At 39.6% G+C, this 23,291-nt stretch overlaps 1 protein-coding gene across 1 annotated transcript in view; it reads right to left on the reverse strand.

Moving 5' to 3' along the window:
• Nucleotides 1-13,067: 13,067 nt before the first annotated feature.
• LOC118788575 (metallophosphoesterase MPPED2-like) overlaps nucleotides 13,068-23,291 on the reverse strand; it is a 65,511-nt gene continuing 55,287 nt past the window's right edge. Inside the window, exons 5-7 of the mRNA XM_036544615.1 lie at nucleotides 16,793-16,908; nucleotides 16,005-16,118; nucleotides 13,068-13,199 (exon numbers count right to left, since the gene is read on the reverse strand). Coding sequence (XP_036400508.1) covers nucleotides 13,081-13,199; nucleotides 16,005-16,118; nucleotides 16,793-16,908 — 349 coding nt within the window. The 3' untranslated portion in view covers nucleotides 13,068-13,080. The remainder of the gene's footprint in view (nucleotides 13,200-16,004; nucleotides 16,119-16,792; nucleotides 16,909-23,291) is intronic.

The following is a 23,291-nucleotide window of genomic DNA, read 5'->3' on the forward strand; positions in this document are numbered from 1 at the left end:
CTGGTAACGACGCTGGCTTTAAGGGGTTGGCAACAAACAGTGAGAACCTCGGTTCGAAACTCGCTCGCTCGCTGACTCCCGTTAACATCTAATACACAACGCAGTAAGAGACCACCCGTTATATAGGCCTAAAGTCATCCCTACATTATCCAATGTTAAAAATGTATTGCGTGATATTCGTTTCGTGAACGATAAAATAACGCACGAACATGCACTACGGTAAACAAAGAACAACAACCGTGTGCTTTTGGTGTTTCCCGAAGACTCGCACAATAGACCAATACTTCCATGTCGTCACACAGGGGGCTGGTGGCAGAAAGTGGCTTTGACTCCCGTAGACGTGCAAAATTCACGACTTTCTCAATGTTATTATATACATATATATATATATAGAACTGAGGAGCTCCGACTACTGTGGACCTATAACAAATACGGGTCTTACACCTGCATTACCCTTCAGTTGTAGACTTACTGTGTCTAAAGATATAACATAAATATGCCCACATACTTGGTTGTGAGAAGTCCTATCCATGCCATACATAATCACATCAAGGAAACTGCAATGGCTTCAACCATTTACCAGACATGCATCTACAGGCCCATGTATTAAGACAAGCAAAGACACAGACCTGAATTTGATCAGTTTTGTATTTTTGAGCGTATTTTTTGGATTTTTGTACAGATTATCATTCAAGATTTTTATTTGGACTGTGCAAAACAACAGTTTAACATATATTATTTTCTCATTCTTCAGAATAAAACAACTGTTTTTTTTTTTTAAGAAAAACTACATATAAAAACTACATTTGATGGACTCTGATAAGCTTCTTGAATCCCTTTCTGCGTGTTCTAATGGGTGATTATTGTTTTAAATGATGAAACAGGTTCGTGGTGTTGCCTGTCTTTGATGGCACGTGTCTTCAGCAAAGTTTGCAGTGCACGCTGCTCTGATTTTTTGTTGGATTGTAAATGGCCAAAATATCTCCAGACTACTGAAGTTGAGTGATCTTTCTTGTCGACGATGACTTCATCCTTCGAGATGGTCATGGGCAGTGCTTTTTCTTCGGTGTCGCTCATTTCGCTTATTTTGCTTATTCCGCTCCAACTACAAGCCTGTCAGCCAAGCTGTCTGTAAACAATACCACATGCTGGCCTGAATTTATACCTCTCACCGTGCAACCTAACTTTCGCAATGCATAGGCCTACCTCTATTCCTGCGACATGATTGGCAGTTCGTCATTTCTGTGAATGTTATCGAAGCATAGAAAGTAATTAGATCGCACATTGTTTATATTTCAATCGAGGAAAATTAAATCGTGATAATTATCGTGATTGTTATCGTTTTATCGCCCAGCCTTACTTTTGAATAAAACAGACCTGGTATTATGAAAGAATTTCAATCAGCGCTGCCAGGTGTATCGTAGCAACGCTGACAGTGCTTAAGCGCATTCTATGTTTGGATAGTGGAACATAATATGACAGAGAAGCTGAAGGAGAGCAGCAGGGTTTCCTTCTATCTCATACAACTGTCTCATACGGAACACGTCTTTTAGTTTCCAATTATGGGATGATTCCGTATTTTACAGGACGGCCGGCAACCCCACTGACAACACAATTCTTCGCTATTACTATTAGGCTACTGGATCCGTTCATATGTGGCTAAACTGCTACCTAGCTGCTAACTCTAGGTAACATTACTAGCCTGCAGACTCCCCATACAATCATATGGTCTTCCCCGAATCCGACACGTTACCTTTACATTTTTTATTGTAGTCGCACAGAATCGTTACTGTAGACAGATATTATTTAATATACATCTGATTAGATCATGTAAAAATTATAAAATGTAAGATTACATGATGATAACACAATAAAACACACTGAATGGTCAGTTTTCTGTTGGTACTGGTTAGGCTACTGCCTGGTGGCTTTCTGCCACCTGCTAATGCTCAATATAGGAAATGCAAAGTTAAAGTACCAAATAATCATAAATAGCCTGCCGCAGCCACCTTGTGGTAAAACATATGAATGAATGCTCATTTACATTTATTCATTTAGCAGACGCTTTTATCCAAAGCGACTTACATAGGTTACAGTTCTTTACAATGTTATCCATTTATACAGCTGGATATTTACTGAGGCAGTTGTGGGTTAAGTACCTTGCCCAAGGGTACAGCAGCAGTGTCCCTTTCGGTTACAAGGCCTGCTCCTTAACCACTATGCTACACTGCCGCCCCATTTAGACCTATTAGCAATGTTGACAGGCTAATTTAGACTGATACGCTGTGGTAGGCTACCTGCATTTAAAGGGCTCAAATAGGCTATTTTTGCGGCTCCAGACAGATTTTTTTCTTTCTGGCCAAAAATGGCTCTATAGATAGTAAAGGTTGCCGAACCCTGTCCTAAGAGGATAGGAAATGAAAAGAAAACATTGAGACAGAAGACTTCCGGTAGAAATGAATTTCATTGTGTTTAATGATTTGCTGTTGTGATTTTTGATTTGCTGTAGTGATTTTTTATTTGCCGTTGTGATTTTTGAATTGCTGTTGTGATTATTGATTTGCTGTTGTGTTTAGTGATTTGCCGTTGTGATTTTTGATTTGCTGTTGTGTTTTTTTTAATTGCGGTCGTGATGTTTATTTTGCTGTTGTATTTTTTTTTTATTTGGGGTTGTGATGTTTATTTTGCTGTTGTGTTTTTTATCTGCGGTTGTGATTTTTGATTTGCTGTTGTGTTTTGCACTTCAGGGCCACTGTAATTTACAGACAAATTGCAAATCTGTCAAAGTCTTTTTCAAGGGTAATATTTTTCATTAATCAAAAATATGAAATAACTTGTGTAAATATAAGTGTTAAATATAAATGTTAAATATAAATGTAAATGTTAAATGTAAATGCCAAATGTAAGTGTTAAATATAAATGTTAAATGTTAAACCTAATATGCAAATGTGGAATGAATCTAATGAATATGGTAATTAACCACACCTCCATTGTGTGACGCATGTTCTTTCCCATGGAAAAGCTCGGGCATTCACACCACGCACTGTAGAAACATGGCGAGTGTAGCAACAGGTGGTGGTGATTTGGCGGAAATAACTGAAAAGCAGTAGCTGCTGGTGTTCAAGCAGCTCTGCGAGGTAAGACCACGCCAACGTCGAGTGGACCTACAATGCCATCGGTAAGTTCTGATTTTTAAATTAGACATTTAGCTACGTTATGTTTAACAAACATCGCTAGCAAACAAGCGTTACATTCCAGAAGATGTTCGTAGCCTAACATTTAACATTTACATTGACGTTTACATTTATATTTAACATTTACATTTAACACATATTTACACAAGTTATTTCATATTTTTGATTAATGAAAAATATTACCCTTGAAAAAGACTCCTTTATACTGTAACAGATTTGCATCAATTTGTCTGTAAACGTATGAAAAAGTGACAGTTTAAAATTGTACTGCATTTTTTTTTTTTTTTTTTTACATTTGACAATGTTAAATGTGCAAAAACTACAGGATAAATCAATGTATACATTTTAACAAACAGCACCCCATAGCTTTGTTGGGTAATATCCACTGTCTCTTCACAGCATGTCCATGCATGCACTGCTCGGTGGAAGAATACAGGAACCTCAGAACCTGTGGTCCCTGCTCTGAACATGGTCCCATCTGAACTGCACCAAAGGGGAAAAATTGTTGCCTGACCCATCAGTTTTGGTATGGAAAACCTTGTACTGCCTCACAAGATGAGCGATTAAAAATCTCAGTAGTGTCATTGCGGTTGAGGGTAAAGCATAAATAAGACATAAAAATGGGAATGTCTGTTGAAGTGCTGATGTTAAAGGGTTTCCAAGACACAAAGAAGTCCCCTGTATCGTGACAGGAACTTCACGAGTTTCAGAGTCTGATGGAAAGACATTGAAGGACTTGTGTTTGCCGTTAGCCTCATTAATGGCTTGAGTTAATTGTTTTGACAATGCATCGGTTACAGCCTGCATGGTGAGCCCTGCAGAGGCCCCTGTCCCTTCATTCAAGCACACAAGACCGGATCGCGGTAAATTGCTCTTGAAGACGAAACTTGGGGCACTTTTTAAGTTCCCCTCTAATGATTTAGAGAGTCAGACACTCATCTGCCTCTCTCGTGACTTCATCTCTTGTGACAGTGTCCACTTTTTGCTCCCGCTGGCACTCCATCATCTGCCAGCAAAGCAGTCTGAGTTCTGAGACCTGGACACACTCAGCAAACACTCCCAGACCAGAACAGCATGGCTAAATGCAATATACCTCACACCTCAGTACCAGGCTGTCCCAGATACCTACAGTTAGTAACCAGGGAAATTGATTGCTTAGTTGTACTTTTTCCTGACAGGTGGGGTTTGAACTGGCCACATAAAAAGTTCAGATTTCTCTTTCTGTTTCTATTCAGTTCCTGATCAAAGCTGATATATGGTTAATATACAAGACACATGTTATCCAGTTGGAAATTGGAGAGGTTCAGCTCATGATCAACAGGACAGCCCCTACCTACCTCCAAGACCTCATCCAGCCCTACACACCAGCCCGACCCCTGCACTCAGCAGAAACTGGACGTCTCGCTCCTTGCACAGTCAAGGCAGGAGGTACTCGTTCTGCTAGGCAACGGCGTTTCACCTACATCGCTCCCCAGTGGTGGAACAAGCTCCCTGTCCCGCTACGGACAGCTCCATCACCCCATTCCTTCAGACGGGGTCTGAACACGCATCTCTTCACACTCTACCTGGACTGACCCATCACACAATCACTGCCCCCCCAAATCAATGCTGTTGTAATTGCTGTGTGCTTTTTGTATTGTTCTCTTGTCACCTCCTTTACGCTGACACTCATTGCGCTGTTTGAAGTTGTTGAAGTTGCTGTTTGAAGCCTGAAGGTGTATCTTATTAGTTGCTCTATACACTGTAGTTGTACAAATCAGATAGTACTATGTCCTCAAACAGACGTTGCTCTCAGCTGAGAACTACTGTCTTATTGTGGAACTGTACACATCCTGTCCCTGTACTGTCGCTATACCTTCTGTATGGACTTTTGTAAGTCGCTTTGGATAAAAGTGTCTGCTAAATAAATAAATGTAAATGTAAATGTAAATGATATTTCAGAGGTAAGGTTTGCCCAGCCAGGCAAGGTAAATAAGATAGGCCGATTGTTTTGATATGAACCAGGACTCATTGGATAAGAAAGTAAGTCCTGGTCTCCCTCTTTCTGGCTTCTACCTTAGGCCTACTTGGAATTTCTGAATCTACAGTGAGTATTCCAGCAACATTACAGTGACCCAAGCTTATATATTTGCCCTTTTTCTGTGCTTAAGCCACCATTTAATTCTCCTTTATACTGTAACAGAGTCTTGAGACCTAAGCCTCTTGAAGATATTTTTCTATTGAAGCTCCAGAGTATCAAAATTGCCTATTGTAAAGGATAAAGTATATATCATTTAAAAAGGGCTGTTGCAAATTAATAAATAAAATAAATGCAAATTCAGTTCAGTTCAGCTATGAATAAAGCAACATGATAATCCAGCAGGAAAAATATTCATACCTGTATTAAAGGCAAATGACATCATGAATGATTAAGCGAAATGAAGACAGCCAAATGATTTGTTGGCTGCAATCAGATTTCAGACAAAAATCCCTTGGATCACTTTCAAGCCTCCCTTTTTAACCCAGAATGCCAGAAGCAGCAGTAGCTTCAGGAAGCAGAGAAGGGCAGAAGTAATTCTACCACAGCAAATCTTTAATGGGCCAAAGTACCTATTTGAACATATGCTAAGGATAAGCATTACCACAGAAAGTACCGAAAAAGTTTGACGCATGGCCCCTTAATATCTTAATATTTAAAGACTGCCATCATTGTTTTGCTGGAAGGGAATTTGATCATAGGGGCATGTTCTAGGCACCATACAATAACAAGAAAACACCCACAGATTTAAGTGTTGAAAGTTAATAGTTTTTGTCAGGAAAAATCTTATTTAGAGCAAATGCTACCAATATACAGCCACCAATCATGATGAACTCCTGCCCCTTTAAACACAAACCTGCGCACACACCCACGATGACAGTCTAAAACTAAGGACACGACAGCTGACTGAAGTGGCATTTGATAGGAAAAACAAATATTTTAAGGGACAGATGACAGGCAGACAAAATTACACCTTCAAGGCCGAACACAATTTACTGGATCAGAACATTGTTATCAGTGTATGAAAGTGGAATTGCAGCCCACACACATCTTAGATTCTCAGAAAAAACAAATGTAATGTGCTGTGCAATCTCTGTGGAGGTAGCCATGTTTCCCAGCAAGAGTTATGCCCTCTTAGGTGTCAGATTTATCAAAGCATTAACACATGGGAGATGACTACCAAACTTCTCCTGTTAAAAACCTCAGCACTGGCAGTCACATTGTGAGTTAAGTTCAGCATCTGTCCCACCCATTTATCAAACTGCTGCTGATGTATATGTTCATATGGAAGTATAAATACTGTCAGTTGATTTGGAAAAAAAAACCTAAAACATGGAGGATTTTTCAAATAAGATGAGTGACTTCAAATTTATTTTTATTACTGTTAAAAGAGCATAAACGTGTGCAGTAAAACAAATAATACTACAATTTTTTATAAATTCTGTAAAGAACATCATCTTGAAATGGGGACTGACTAATTTATCACACTAGCAGTGTTGAGAGCTTGTGTCTATTCCAGTAACTAAAATACAAACAAGATTATATCTCATTTTGAATTTGCTTTGGAAATAGGTGCATTTCCTTTCAGAAATTTCCAATTTGGAGGTCTGAACTTTGACCCAGCTCTGTTTAATAATGTGAGAAAACATGGGGCACCTTGACAGCTTGTATAGCAATCTCTCACCAGAGCTTACAGTAGAGTATGTATGTTATTTTTATGGTCTACATATATACAATGTGAGATTATGTTTAATATGAATTTCCACTTTAAACTTTAAATTCAGGTTGGAAACACATAGGTGGGAGTTGCAAGCCTTCATAAAGAAGACATGTGCATGAGGTATATGGATGGTGAAGGAAAAAATGATTTTAAAAAATCAGAGTTCATGATAAGAAATTACATGATGACATCTATGAAAAACATTCAGTTGTTTCTTGTATTGTACAGAATCCAGTCCAGAGGGTGCCTCTGGATGCTGTGGTTTGCAACGCCATACAAGCAGTGGCGGAGCCAGAGGAGTGTCCGGGGTGGCACTGGACACCCCTGATATCTGTATTTGATCTGCCACATTGAAGAACTCCGGGTTAAGTGAATTATCACTTCTACCTCTAATCAGCAATCATAGGATTCATTCATGCTCCTTAGGGTTACACAGGTTAGGGTTACACACTAATTTTCTGTCATGGTCTATGGACCCCCTAAAGTAGCCTTGGCCACCCCACGTATAAAACTCTAGTTCCGCCACTGCATACAAATCACTGCATAATAATTGAATTTGATCCGCATGGACAAAAAGGTTTTAAACTAACCATAAGCATTCATATCAACATAATATTAATATCATAATAACCTAAATTCTGAGAAATTTAAGACAACTAAAATGACCCGCTCTATCCCAGAAAAAGACACAGTTATTATTAATAAGCAGTTTACGTCGGTCATTAAAATAAGTATTATGTGTGTATGTACGTCTTAGACATTCTCATATTTGAGCAATAAAAGAAGAACACATATTTCCTATAATACCATTGCTGCAAGTAAAGACATTTAAGAACATACTCAATATGACTTGAAACAGTCTCAGAGAGGGGAGTTTGCCAGTGAAAGACAGTAATGCCTCTCTGGGGTTTTGAACCCATAAGGCCCTCTGGCCATGGGTTGATGAAACAGTTCAGGAGAAGCTGAAAGTGTCTCTGCTCTATTTCAGTGGGATTACGTTGTATTGAGAGGATGACGTTTTTTATGAGCACGCCCCCGACCCCCAATCCTTGATGCATGAATCTCTGTAGAAGCACAGAATAATGCAATTGCGTCCAAGCACACCTCAGAGACGTGGGCACGGATGGGGTACAGGGATCGGCTCTGTGCTTTTCGTGTGCACGTTCATCATAAATGTGTTTAACCTTTGTGCTTGTTGCCAGCTCTGACTGTCTGTCGTGTGACCTCCCGTCAAATTGCGTGATGAGAAAATCATTAAATTGCGTACTTCATTGGAAACAGATGATACTAAAAAACTATAGGATCCTTGAAGGAAATCACATACTATAAGATATTAAGGGAAATAACCATTAATATAAAGATGGACCACACACAGAAGAAACAGATATAAGATCTAAGAGGAACTCTTGGATGGATAGTTCAAGGAGCTCTCACTTTCTCCGTCAGCCCTGGCGGAGACCCATGGCCCTGATGTGACCTTGAGTACAGCCGAGTCCAGCCTGATGATATTCCTACAGAAGAAATAAATCAAGATAGAGGCAGACATGGATCCACATGTTTAGTGTTGTGTAGAAGTACTCTACTGCCACATTTACATAGATGTATGGTCTTTTTCCAGCATTCCAAATCACTGGGATGACACACACTTAAGATAGTCTTACACAGGGAACAAGTCTTACAGTTTGTTGGTATTTTTCATTTTGCTATCCCAAAAAGATAGCTTGTTGATATATAATAATAATTTGGACCCGAATATCTCATTTGGAAATATGACACTTACTTTGTTTTTGTTGTATAGCAGATGATGAAAGCTGCAATCAAGCCTCTGATACAGGAAATGGTGTGGTTAAAAACAGAACAGTTGTTCTGTACAAGTTAAATTAATGAGAGCATTTTGTCAGCGGTAAATTGTATGGTTCATATAGCTTCTAGCCTTTGGTCACAATCACAGTGTAAAATCAAAGGCTGTCGTTGTTTATAAACACAGCAAAAGATTAATAGGTTTAGAAATCTCCAGCATCAGGCAGTTAGCATTTCCTTTTTCCAAATTCTTTTGTTTAGTTTGTAACCTTGTAATTTCAATGGAAGTAATAGAATAATGATATCAATGGATAATAATCTGTAACACATGGGTATGTTGAAAAAAAGAGAGGCCATGCTTTATCCCTGTGTCCTAGCCAGTGTTGTGTATTATTTCACAGTGAATTAACTCAAGCTAAATGGGCTCCAGATTATAGTAACAAAAATTTGGCCCTGTGTGGTTATGGTAACACAAACAGTACATTCCGTTCCTGGCAAGGGGCTGCTCCTTTGGTCATGTGTACATGCATACACACGGGCACGGGTGCGGGCACAGGTATGCATGCACTTGCACATCCAGCAAGCATGAGCACCTTGGGCATGCAGTGCAGGCACCTCGTTGGATGCGCAGTCCCTGCTGCCTGCTTGTGTCTGTGGGAGCTGCACAGCCAAGTGTGGTGACAGGGGTGATTTACACGTCGCCAAAGCTCCTGGGGTCGGGGCAGCAGCCTTCACCATGACACACACAACATTCATCAAAGCTGTGTGCAAAAGGCAAGGCTGACAAATTCCCGATATCAATGGCAGCTGTCACCACAACATAGGGTAATAGCCATCCTTGTCAAGTACACCTATTAATTCCTGCCAGTGTCAGTGGTGGGATAATTAATAGACTTTGCAACTTGGCCCAGAAAATAAGTCCTGCAGTCTAACACAGAGAGTGTCACCTCAACACATGTGTGCAGCATCAGCAAAAGAGGACCAGGATACTTGTGCTTCACAGGGAGGGAGCTGTTTCACTGACGTGTCTCTCACTGCTCAAGGGGAAACAGACAGCATGAAGTAATTGATGATACGATTCACAGTGGTAAGTTTGTACAAATCTGTACAAACATTGTTGTGATATATATGTATAGGCCGTTCACCCAAAATATAATAACGATAATGCTATACACTGTGTGGGGGATGGAGTGAAAGGTATGTATATATTACCTTGCGGGTGAGGTCTACATGGACCTTATGTAGATGTCCAAGACCAAAAAAGGTGTTTCATCAGCCTCCATGCTAAAATCTTGACCCAAATAAGATGTTATAATATTATTGAGATAGAAAGCGTTTTTTTCATCCATTACATCCTATGTAACAGTGGCTTTCCGATAAATATCACACATATCTATTCACTGAAAATACATTGTTAATGCTAAACAACCTGAAGATGAGAGGCTGAGCCCCACACAGTCAGCTCCATAGGTGTGTACACTGATGAGGCTGTGCTCTCACACAGTGCTCTACTGCATATGTTCGCAGCTCTGTCCCCAAGGACCATCTGAGGAGACGGGTGTGCAGCCCTCTTTGATTGACTGCCTGCGCAGGACTGTAGTCACATTCCTCAAAGATGCCATGAGTTTGCCATCTAACAGGGACTTTCAGATGTGATCGTCTGGTATGATGGCTGTGGGGTCGATTCTGATACTGGCAGCTAAAATGACTGGATTGGCAAATGAAACAGTTGGCCAATTCTTAAACTCCCACGAGTAAATCCTTTGTTTCTGTCAGAGTAATCACTTGTCAGCATGTTTTTCCACTTTTTTTTTACTTATCTGTCTTTCTCATGTCAGGGCATTTTCAAATTTTCATTCCTTCATAAAACTCTCAAGTGTGGGTGTGATTTTCCTTATATTATGTGTAGACACATATTAACCACAGGAATAAGACAGCATTTTACAGTAATACTTGAAACAGCTCATTCCTACACACAGAAAATGCATATTTTTTGCCAAAAAGTGGGTTTTCACATTTATTTCCAGGGTTATGCTAATATGATAGGGTGGATTATGATAATGACGGCTGAGTCTCTCATGGGTCTAGGACTATTTTTTGTGCCCTCGTTGGGGAAAGTTAATTGGTTTGGTTTCTTTGATGTGCAGAGTGATGGGGGTTGGGCAAACTGGATTCTGGCAGCTTTCATTATTGGCCATAAAAGGATTCACATCAGCTTTTCAGGCTAAGAAATCCAGAGTTTGAGTTCATGGCCAAATTCTATTTTCCTTTGCCATTTTTAGATGTACACTTACACACACAGGCACAGTGGATGGCCCAACAAATTGTATTACAAACACACTGCAGGGAGTAACACTGCGCTCGCTTGTTGTGATCCATTTTCCTTCAGGAAGCAGGCATTTCAACCTCAAGATACAATTTCCGCTGACAATGCATTCCAAAATTGGGTGTCGTAATTGATCATAATTGTGAACTTTGTTAAGGTTCTGTGCATACCGTAGTTATAGGCTACTAGCAGAAGTTCTTCAATATGAACGAGTCACCTAATACCAGGTCCACAATAATTTCTATATAATAGGGCAGAGGTCACCTCTCTACAGACTACCATCTGTACTTTCAAGGTTGATTATAAAATCAAGTGAGTCATTGATGATGTCTGCTCAATTATATAGAAACATGCTCAGATTTTTCCCTGGAGAATATTGATCATTTTTTATTCATACTTTGTGTGAGACTGAAAGAAAGCCAGACTTTGGACAACCTGCTAATAGTGGGTAGTGCTGGTCCTCAGGGTGTGGAAATCAACTTTCAACACCTCAACACAGCGCCATTCCCATATCCCATCAGAACAGAGGGCTGTGATATGTTTAAAATACAGAACTTTAAACAAATAATTTGCATCCAGAAAAATGGAAAATTTTAGTCCTTAATTTTAGTTAGTCAGTACACACATTCATTGACTTACCATGAGATCAAGACAGAGCTTCTCAGACAACAGAATACAGTTAACTTAAAGTGATAACAGTGTGAGAGGACATGTTCTTGGCAGAATCAGTCACAACCCTCTGCAAATGCAAACATCTGAGGCCAGGAACTTTGATTAGAAATACAAAGACACCCACAACTTACGTTGTTTAAATTTGTCAGTAAATGGAGGGTCGATATTTAGATGTAAAAAATCGCACACTCTATAAATACCAAACAGTATTCACATTTCTGGAATTTCTTACAACAATATTTATACAAGATAAAGCAATTTCTTGAAGACAGACAGGAATTTAATAAGTAAAAATCTTGCAATTTTATTTTGCATATAAAGGCAGCTAAATGTATATCACAGTAAGATTAAAGAAAACAGAGCAGTTCTAAACTTCCAGAAACAAGGAAACTATGTCAGCAAAAGCCAAGAAGCATTTACAGTGGCAAAGCTGAAACAACTATTGGCAACATTTTATTGTGCTAGCAAGATTGCATTTACACACAGTGCAACATTAGAAAAAAGAGACAATAAAAACACAAATACAATAATATTTAAGAATTAAAGGACAGCTAAACCTTGTTCAGGCAGGTATATAGAAAACAATCTGTCAGTTTGTAAAATGCCTCATTCAGGTGACAATTTCTTACGCGTATAAGGCAAATTTGGCCATGAGGTGGGACCCATTAAACACACAAATGGAGGTGAAGTACAGTTATGTACATGTGTGTCTGAAATATGTATGCAAACACATACAAGTAAACACATATACACACACAAAAAACTGATTTTCATAACTGGCTATAAAAATACACTGAAATTTAGTGCAGAGGTCACATTGTATAAGTACATTTTGCCATATTTTAAATTAACTGTCAAATGAGGTACCACATTACAGTAACATTTTTTCAGTCTTTCTCCCTGATCTTGAACTCAATGTTCCTTCGAATGCGTTGTTTCCACTCCTCAGTCGTCACAACAAATAAATACAGGGCTTACTCTCTGCTACTGGACACCACATTCCCACAATGCACTGTAAAGCTTGCTTAAGGCAGCTTCCTCGTCTGCCAAAAATGCTTAATTATCCTGAAAAAATGTAACATAACAAAACTACAATGGCATTTAATATCAATGTATCCAGCGAATGCAAACAATATACATATGGAAATAATACAAATTCACAAAGCTTCTGTATATTATAGATCCAATTCATTTTCAAAAACATGACTTTGTCTCTCCCCCCCAACCAACAAATAAGGGTTTAATGTATTCTTGTACCAGCAGTTTACAAAAGACCAATAGTTTCGAGAGAAACATGAAGCAGAATTTGCTTGACTTGTTAGAAAAAAAATTCTATGGCTCCCTGGTGATTTCAGGAGCTCTGAGGGTTGGGCAGGTCAAACACAATGGGAGGATTGGTCGGCTGGAAGCTAACTGTGCAGGTGGAGGCGTTGATGTAGGTTGTGTACCCGTCTGTCATAATGCCATACCCTGTAGGAAGAGTGAGACATCACAGTCAAAACAAGGCTGAGTATCACACAGAACCAGGGTTGGGGAGTAACAGAATACATGTAACGCAAAAATACAAAATATGAGCAACTGTATACCAGTTACCATTTAAATTGATGGTAATCAAATTACAGTTACATTTTAAAAATATTTAGATTACTGAAGGGATTACATTGGATTTTTTTCATTTAACTTCATTTATTTTTTTCATTTAATGCTTATCCAGTTGGAAAATCTATCCAACGATAGGCAACTCCGGGGTATATCTCCCATATGCCCCTCACGAAGAAAAAAAGAAGAAAAAAGCACGCAGCCTGCCTGACTCACAAGACAGTAAAATGTAGAGTGAGACAGAAAGCAACCAGCACAACGCGTTTATGTCACGGAAATACTAGGACCATTTTACTTTCAAATTTGGCAAAGGTTGCAACATATCAGTACAACGCAGGCTGTGTTTGTCAGCAACCAAACTGCTATCTGCTTCAAAAGAGTCAACCTCTAACCTGAAGCAGCATCTTGAAGTAAGTTCTCTTTTTCATTATTTAAGCTAATATTGATCGCTAGCTAGCTATCTTATATAGTTTGGCTGCACTGGATTAGCTATTGAAATCTGAGTAGGGCTGTGACGATAACCGCATCACCGCAATACTGCGGTCATGAGACGCCTACCGCGGGGTTGAGCTCATTACCGCATCACTGCAATTATTTATTTATTTTAGGGCTGTCAACGTTAACGTGTTAACGCTCGTTCGTGATTAATCAGGAGACTTTAACGCGCTATGTTTTAGCGCAAATTAATCATATTATCAGGTTTGACCGCAACTTCTCCTTCCGTAATTAAAGCACGGATATTTACCTGGCTGAATTACTGAAAGGCGTGGCAAACGCAGATGTGCTGAACGGCAAATTTTGTTTTAACCCTTTCGCATGTAACTTACTTGTTATGGTATGTAGCGCGCGTATTACCTTATATGGTTTGTTATGTTTTCATTTATGTTATTAAGTTTCTTATAGATTTCAGTTAGCATTTGCTATATTTTTAAGTTAAATCGCTGTTTCCTAAAAGCTAAAAACCGCTAAATCGCGGTAATTTGTTGCTTTATTACAGCGGGAAGAAAAAATCATTACCGTCGCAGCCCTAAATGTGAGTGAAGTGAAATTTCACATTTTACATTGCAATTACTCCAACAATTTTACACTACACATTATACATTAAATTGTTAAGCTACTCCTTTCTCACTCACAATGTATTTAGGGTGGCTTGTGCCTTTTCTAATTCATGTTTTTGTGTAATGTACAGTTTTTGAATTAACATTTACAATTCTTAAGAAACTGCGATGAAATTCCCATAGACTTAACATGGGGGGTTGGGGGCAAAATGTTAACCACAACAATGCTAAGTGAACATTATAAAAATAACCATTCAGAACCTTAGTCGGATTAATTATACTGGTGCACCTCCTTATAAAACTTTCATAAACTGCTTTATTTTTTTTCATACGAAATGTTATCATAATTAAAAATATAGACTGTATTTTATGCATTGCTGTAAAAAAATCACTCAAGTTTAGCTATTTAGATTTTGGCATCTCTTGGACATAGTTTTTGAAAATCACCCAACCAGTATATGCCACATTCACACTTTTACTTACATACTTTTAAAAATTAAAAACACAGTGTTCAGAAAGTAGTCCAAAGTATTTAGATAGATTATTCAAGGTAAGTAACGTTAACAGAATACGTTACAAATGACATTTTAGGGCAAGTATTCTGTAATCTGTAGTGGAATCCATATTAAAAGTAACCCCCCCAACCCTGCACAGAACACTCAAATTTAACAGAGTACATGTGAAATATTGCCACCTGTAAGTTATGACATATTATCGAAAATACAAAGGACCCATAAATGACAGCATGATCCGAAAGCAAAAAAGCACCACTGACAATTTATTAAGATCTACAAATTTAGCTCATCACTTAAATTTAACACTGAAAAACTTTGATAGTTCTATACCTGTTACGTACATGTAAAACAGCGAAAATGACTAAATATTCCCCTGTTGGTGGGCAATGTGTTCTCTCCAGGCTGAGTTTTTTTCCTGCATGTTGGCAGGCATTAATTACAGCACAAAGGAGTGAGGGATGGGGTAAATCTGGTAAACAGGGTCCCGTTTCCACCCAGGGAGCAGATTAGGACTCTGGAGCGCAGATTAGAGTGGGGCTCAGTACAGCACATATTTTGCCCCTCACCATGTAATCCTGGTAATAGGGCCACGCCAGCGTGGGGCGCTGGGAGATTAAACCCCGGCTTCAGCCGGCTTGGCTTGCTCTGCCAGGCCATGTGGTTCCCCACTGAGGTTGGGAAAGAGAGGAGGCAGGCTCTCACCCTCCCTTTCTGTCTATCACATTTTGTACATTTTGCTCAGGTAGGTTATGGGAGACAAGTTATGGATGAGAGGTATGAATCTAAATCAGATGTCGTATATTTGTAAAATTACATTTGCACTAAAAATTTACCAACCTAAAGACAATGTCTGACATATTTAGTGACACTTTCTTGCATTTACACTGCATTCTCTTTATTAATGGCTGACTGATCAAAAAAAGCTTCAGAGTATAACAGTATAACAAGAAGAAAAAGTATGTATTTTCATTTCATGTTTCAAAAGCTTAACTCCAAATGAATTTCATGAGTGGCTTACTCAGGCTCCCCATTAGGGATCACCATTTTCATTTCAAACGTAAGATGCCATGTCTTAGGGCACCTTAGAGACCCATGGCTCTCACCTTCGTGAATTCCCCCAAAGGCGTGGAGCTTGGGGCGGACTCTCCTTTGCACGGTGTTGAGCAACTCCACGCACCCCACCCTCTGGAGCTCCTTTGGGACCCAGTCCCGGAAACCTGTGAGGTACAGAAGGGCCGAGGCCGGTGGTTGTGGTCAGTCCCAAAAAGCTGCGACAGGCAAACAGAGCAGCAGTCACCGAAGCTTTGCTGAAGAAGCACCGTGAGGTGCCTGTCTGTCCTGAAATGCTTTCACCCCATCCCTCTCTGACCTTAAACCCCTTCAGCAAGTCAATAGTTGAGTATAAGGCTGCCATCTTTGCTGAAATGCTCTCATACTAAATGGTCAACAGAGCAACAATAAGTCTGTTTCAATTTTCACATCAGCAGATTGGATTTCTACACTGAGGTAGCAGACCCAGCCTTGTGAGTGAAGAGGCAGAGATCATATTAGAAAAGGAGGCGAAGCACTTAGCTTGAATAACAAAATAAAAACCACATTTATGAGCTCCAGCAGTAGAGAGCTCACATAGCCTTTCTTAGCTACAGAAAATGTCAGGTTCATATTCACAGATATATCTGTGTCAGATCTCCTTTTTCACACTTTTCAGAATAGACTTGGAAGTCAATTATGCAGCATTAATAGTCTGTATGGGAGTGATTTAAATTGAAGGTTATTTTACAGAAGAATATTCAACACCAATGAAAACATTTGAAAAACATTAAAATAAGTAAGAGGACTCTAGGTGGTGTGACAATGTGGGTGGGTGTGTGACAAGGTTAAATGGGCTTACCGAGCGGGGGGCAGTGGGTCATGAGAATGTCAATGCCCTCTGGTACCTGGTTCCACTTGTCCAATAGAGACTGGCCCCGGGGCAAGTTGAACCCCCACCCATTGAACCAGGGTGTCCTGTGGGAACAGACATGCAGAGCTGAGTCAGAACAAGTGCCTGGGGGCTGGCGTGCCAAAAAACGTTGTCCCGTCAAATTAGAATTTTTCAAATAATCCTTGCTGAGTGACATGAGGATAACCGCTGCAGGCAGGCAAGTGCTGAGCTGTGTTTAAGAACAAAAGCAGGCCCAGGGGGAAGAAAGGACCCCTCCCTCGTTGATGAGAGAGGATGCTGGATGCCAATGGTCACAAATCACCGAAAAGACACGTTTGGAAAACATTTGCAAATATTCCAAATGATTGATAGACAACATTTAAACACCATCAGACAGGATCAAGTCTAATTTATCATTTAAAAATACAAACAGGAGAGGAAATTACTATGCAGGATTGAGCTAGAATTGAAAACCAAAAAAGATCACAAAAAATATGATGTATTTTTGGTTGGTTGACAGTATAAAAGGTAGGTGAAACAATTGACATTAACTGAATTGAAATAATTTGTCACTAATAAATCATACAAATAACAATCCTTGCATATTATATGAAACACTATGACAGAAATGAAAGGAAATTAAATAAATTTTTCTCTGGTTTCCAAAGGTTTGGAAAAGTTGCTTTTAAATGACAGTTTCTGCAACTACATCGTTTTGGTAACAGTAAGAACTAGCACGAAGCCGTTATTACATGAAACAGATTACCCCACTCCTTTAGAAACGTTTGAGAACAAACCGAATTCCTGCTCATTAAAAACAAAACCCGTAACTGTGGATGACAGAAACGTCTGAAAGGAAAAACATTTTGAAAATAACGCGTGAGGAAGCTCCTTCACGACTATACACAGTCTGGAGCCCTGGGCTCTGAAGCGTTTGCGATAACTATGCTTTACTGGCGCGATGCCGTTATTTTGAGTCATTTAGCCAAAGCGCTGTATCGTATTTGACCGGGGGAAAACAGACCCCGACATCAATAGGCTTCGTTACAATGAAGCGTAGCTGTACCGGCCGCGGCGAATGAGTATCGAGCGCAGCGGAGGTGAGGAGCGGCAACAAATGGAGGGCTTCCATTTGTGCGTATCTGCATCACGCGCAGCGGCGACAGGAAAGCAAAGATGAAAATCACATTCTGCACCAGCTCTTAGTGCCGTCCTCACGTTTCCTCACATTATTAATTATCTTGAGTGATGGGTTACAGCGGGGCAGACAGTCCAGCCAGGCAGTTTATGTAGGCCACATTACAGACCCGAAAAACATTAATACCATGGTACAAGTTTGAAATGTTGTGAACAACAGTAGTTATATCTATTTAAAGTCATTTTTCTGCACCCATTCATCTCTTAATGTCAACTTTAATCCAAAAAAACTGATTAAATGGACACGAGTAAATGGTCCATTTTACAGTATTAAATGGACATCTAAAGAAAATATTTTTTGGCAGATATTTAGAATATGATATAGAAAGTAACAATCTGAATCAGATAATAATCTAGTTTTACTTAATTATAAGACTGGGGCTCAGCTGACTGATTTTCAGCTTTGCTTCACTTCAGTGTTTCTATAATGAAATGCTTCATTTAGTGACCTGTACTCTACTAAATCACCTATGACAATCAACCGAAGGCTTCAGACACATTTCTTTCCTGGAAATTAAACAAAACAAAAAGTGTAATTAGAATCCACCCATTAATATGAACAGTGATATCCAATCTGTCTTCAGAATCACTGTTTGAAATTGATCTCCACAGAGATGAATGGAGGCCAAGCTTTCGAAAGCAGTTGCCATTTACTTTGCAATCCAGCACAGAGCTCTAATTATACTGTAAAATGGTAATGTTCACTCTAAAAACACTAGATTAAAGCCAAGGGCAGGTCTCACCATCTGGTCAATGTTACAGAGAAACTTAAACAGCTGGATTCAGAGGGAGAAACAGTTATCCACCCAACAAAGACCTGCATCATCCTGTTTGATTACAAAGAAAATGGCATTACAAAGAAAAGTAAAAATGTGACCTTGCTTCCCTGGTGATGGGGCCTTTAATGACTATGCTGAAAAAAGCCACTGCTTTCATGTGGTAGACAGAACCCATTTAGCCTTGTACAAAGATTGTCAATATTCAATTAAACCCCCTGAAATCATTGAGGCTGTGCATATCCTTTATAATTGCCTTTTTTTTCCACCCTGACAGTAAAGTCATTAAAGGAGGGAAAACAGGGAGTGATTTCCTTATCAACTCAATAGCAATGCAAACCTGCTCAATAGCCAATAAAAAGGCAGGACAGGTAGAACAGTTCCTGGAAGGTTGCCCCTGAAAAAAACTGTAACGGTAAGCAGACATTTATTCAGCTCACTATAGATATACAGACGTGGATAAATTTGTTGGTACCCTTCCACGAAAAAAGAAGAACCCACAATTTTCTCTGAAATAACTTGAAACTGACAAAAGTAATTGGCATCAATCATTGTTTATTCCATAATTTATAAAAATCAGACTTTGCTTTTGATTTATTCAACAGAATATTTTAAATAATAAAACAAATGAAAATGGCATGGACAAAAATGATGGGACCCTTAACCTAATATTTTGTTGCACAACCTTTAGAGGCAGTCACTACAAACAAGTGATTCCTGTTGCTCTCACTAGCCCCTTTCAGACATGCACTGAAAACCTAAACTTATCTAGACAATACCAGGAGGAGCTGTATGTGAGAACGCAAATGTCTGAATCATCTGGACCGGGCATTAAACGGACTTTACCCTGCCAGCTCCCTAGTACAAAGTCCGTGTAATGTCGGATTGAGTCCTTGTGTGAATAGAGCAGGTAACATTCCGGAGAATACACGGTCAGCGAGTGGGTGTGTTGATGACGTTTCTATCTTTCTATCATGCAACTGGCGCGAGACCGGAAGAATACAAACATCTGCTTCGTACTCTTTTCTTCTTGCCTGTATATTGCTTTCCACTCCTTTGTTGATATTGCGGATACGTCCAAATACATGTTATTTTGAGTCCAATGATCGTTAAAGAGATAGTTAGCTATAGCTATACTGCCAAAATTTGTCTCTTATGATCATTAATAATTTCGGCAATGGTTAGTAGTTTATTATCTGGTTAGCAGCTAGCTAAGCTGTAGCTAAGTAATAGTGATAGGTGAACTGGTGACCTAACATTACATAGCAAACAACAAAACCTTACCTTCCTGTTATAATAAATGTATAATTAATAATAAATTATGTGTACCAGTAGCACTATTTGAATGGCTATGTGTGATATTTTTTATAGGCTACCCAAAAGTACAATAGTTATTGGTGCGTTTCCACCAAGGAGTACAGTACAGTTTGGTACAGTATGGTACGCAATTATTTGTGTTTCCATCATCAAAAGTTGCAAACTGTACCAAAATAAGCGTACCGTACCGTACTGGTTTTTGGTACCCTTCTGTTGGGGTACCAAGCACGGTGGTACGGTTTGTAAACGATGGAGCTACACCCACTGTCGTCCGTGGATTGGTCGACAGAGAGTCGTCACTTCCGTGCAACAAAGTGAATACAAACTAGAAGGGCTGTCAACGTTAACGCGTTAATGCTCGCTCGCGATTAATCTGGAAACTTTAACACATTAATGTTTTAGCGCAAATTAATCATATTATCAAGTTTGACCGCAACTTCTTTCTGTAATTCCAGCGCAGATATTTACTTGGCTGAATTACTGAAAGGCATGGCAAAAGCAGATGTGCTGAACGGCAAATTTTGTTTTAACCCTTTTGCGCGTACGGTCACAGCTGTTTAGCGCATATGCTAAAACTGGTGCGATTAGAACACTAGATTGGAGAAATTCTAGCAAATTTTGGCTTTGAGGAAACAGCAATTTAACTCTAAAAATATAGCAAATGCTAACTGAAATCTATAAGAAACTTAACGCAAATGAAAACATAACGAACCATATAAGGTAACATGCGCGCTACATACCGTAACAAATACATGCGAAGTTACATGCGGAAGTTGCGGTCAAACGTGATAATGATGATTTGTGTTAAAGTTTCCAGATTAATCGCGAACGAGCGTTAACGCATTAACGTTGACAGCCCTAATACAAACACAAAACTTTATCAACCTTCTCTGCTGTGTTGCGTTCTTCGCGCGCTTTTATGATGTCACGCTACTTACCTAGCTGACGCAGCAATCGCCATCCAGCATATTAAGTAGGGTACGGTTGGCAGTGGAGACACAAGCCGTACCAGGGTTTACCGTACCAAACCGTTACGTAACGAACCGAACTGTACTGTACTGCTTGGTGGAAACGCACCATATATTCGCCTTCGCCTTCTCCTCCTCCGTGCCACATTATGTGCCCATACCGTACCACCAAAGGGTAAGACATTGAAAAGAAAAAACATGAAAATACTTCAACTCGCGAATACTTTTCATGAACTCGTCAATATTTTTCACTCATGAGCAGTGGTGTACTGGCCATCGGGCGTACTGGGACAAATCCCGGTGGACCGTCAAAAAATCCATAAAGTTTTTACCAGCCCGCTCTGTGTGCCTGTGATTTGATGAAATGGTTCAGTTGGGAGGACTGAGAAATGAACGTTTATTTCAAAAACGTTCATTCATAATTTCATGAATGCTTTCACTGTTAAGGCATGTTGCACATCAGTTTTCAATTACACACTTTCGTATGTAATCCTTTACTTTGACACTGACAAAATCACGTCACGATTAGTTCAAACAGAGCTTAGTGGCGTAATCTTACCAACAACGCGCTCATCTAATCTAAGTAAAATATTGCATTGTCACTGCTGTATTTTTAATTAACGCTAAATAAAACGAGACAATTTTTCAATGGTAGCTGTGTGCCGTTATCAAGGCAAGCAAGCTAGCTACCTAGCTAGCTAGCTGGCTACCTAGCGGGTTAAAGAGAACTTCCAATGTCCAAGTTGTACCTAGCTAGCTAGCTAGCTAGCTGCATTAAACGTGATGATATAAAACTTGCTACATGACGTATATTGAGAAGAATATAACTGTGTAAAGTCTATACACATTAAATAATTAAGAGGTAGTCTCATTTGTAGACAGAACTTGAGAATCGTAGCTAAATATACTTTAATTCCCAAGCACCCCCTCCCCCAGGGGTGGTCATAGAGGATAAGTCCAGGGCTGAATTTCTTTCCCAGTACACCCCTGCTCCTGAGAATGCAAGTGGCGTCTAACTGAAAAATACCACGAGGAAATCTGGACGTTTCCAAACTCGCAATGATTTCACGCGACAATGTAACATACTACAAATGTAATCATTAATGGTCACATACTGAGTACTACACTGAAAAATAGCATGCAGTATACAGTATACTTGTGTAGTATGCAGTAGGCGGTTTCGAATACAGCCACTGCGATTTCTGCAGCATACTTTTTGCGTCATGTTCTTCCTCCTGCATGCTCTACCCAGGCGCCACCCCTTGCCTAAACTAAACGGAGTATTTCCAGTAGGTGAGAACTCGTCTGACATGGACAATATCCTGTTGGAGGACCCATGACCTGCAACTGAGATAGATCTTTCTGACACTGGGCCGTACGTTTTGCTCCAGAATGCCTGGATAATCTTGAGATTTCATTGTGCCCTGCACAGATACAAGGCACCCTGTGCCAGATGCAGCAAAGCAGCCCCAAAACATGTCTCCTCCATGTTTCACAGTAGATATGGTGTTCTTTTCTTTGAAAGCTTCATTTTTTTGTCTGTGAACATAGAGCTGATGTGACTTTCCAAAAAGCTCCAGTTTTGTCTCATCTATCCAAAAGACATTCTCCCAGAAGCATTATGGCTTGTCAATATGCATTTTAGCAAATTCCAGTCTGGCTTTTTTGTTTTTCTTTCAACAGTGGAGTCCTCCTGGGTCTTCTTCCATTGAGCCCACTGTCGCTCAAAAAGCGAAGGATGGTGCAATCAGACACTGATGTACCTTGAGGAATACAAGTTTTTCTTGGCTCTTTGTCTACCATTCGCACTATCCTTCTGTTCAATCTGGGGTCGATTTTTCTCTTGCAGCCGCCTCCAGGGAGGTTGGCTACAGTCCCATGGACCTTAAACTTCTTAATAATATTTGCAACTATACTCACAGGAACAACAAGCTGCTTGGAGATGGTCTTATAGCCTTTACCTTTAACATGCTTGTCTATAATTTTCTTTCTAATCTCCTCAAACAACTCTCTCCTTTGCCATCTCTGGTCCATGTTCAGTGTGGTGCACATGATGATACCAAACAGCAAGGTGACTACTTTTCTCCATTTATATAAGCTGAATGACTGATTACAAGATTGAAGACGTGTGATACTAATTAAAGAAAACAGTTAGTTTGAAATATCACTATAGTCCAATTATTTATAATCTTTTCTAGGGGTACCAAC

The sequence above is a fragment of the Megalops cyprinoides genome, chromosome 13 (assembly GCF_013368585.1).
Source record: "Megalops cyprinoides isolate fMegCyp1 chromosome 13, fMegCyp1.pri, whole genome shotgun sequence".
In the NCBI taxonomy this organism is placed as follows: domain Eukaryota; kingdom Metazoa; phylum Chordata; class Actinopteri; order Elopiformes; family Megalopidae; genus Megalops; species Megalops cyprinoides.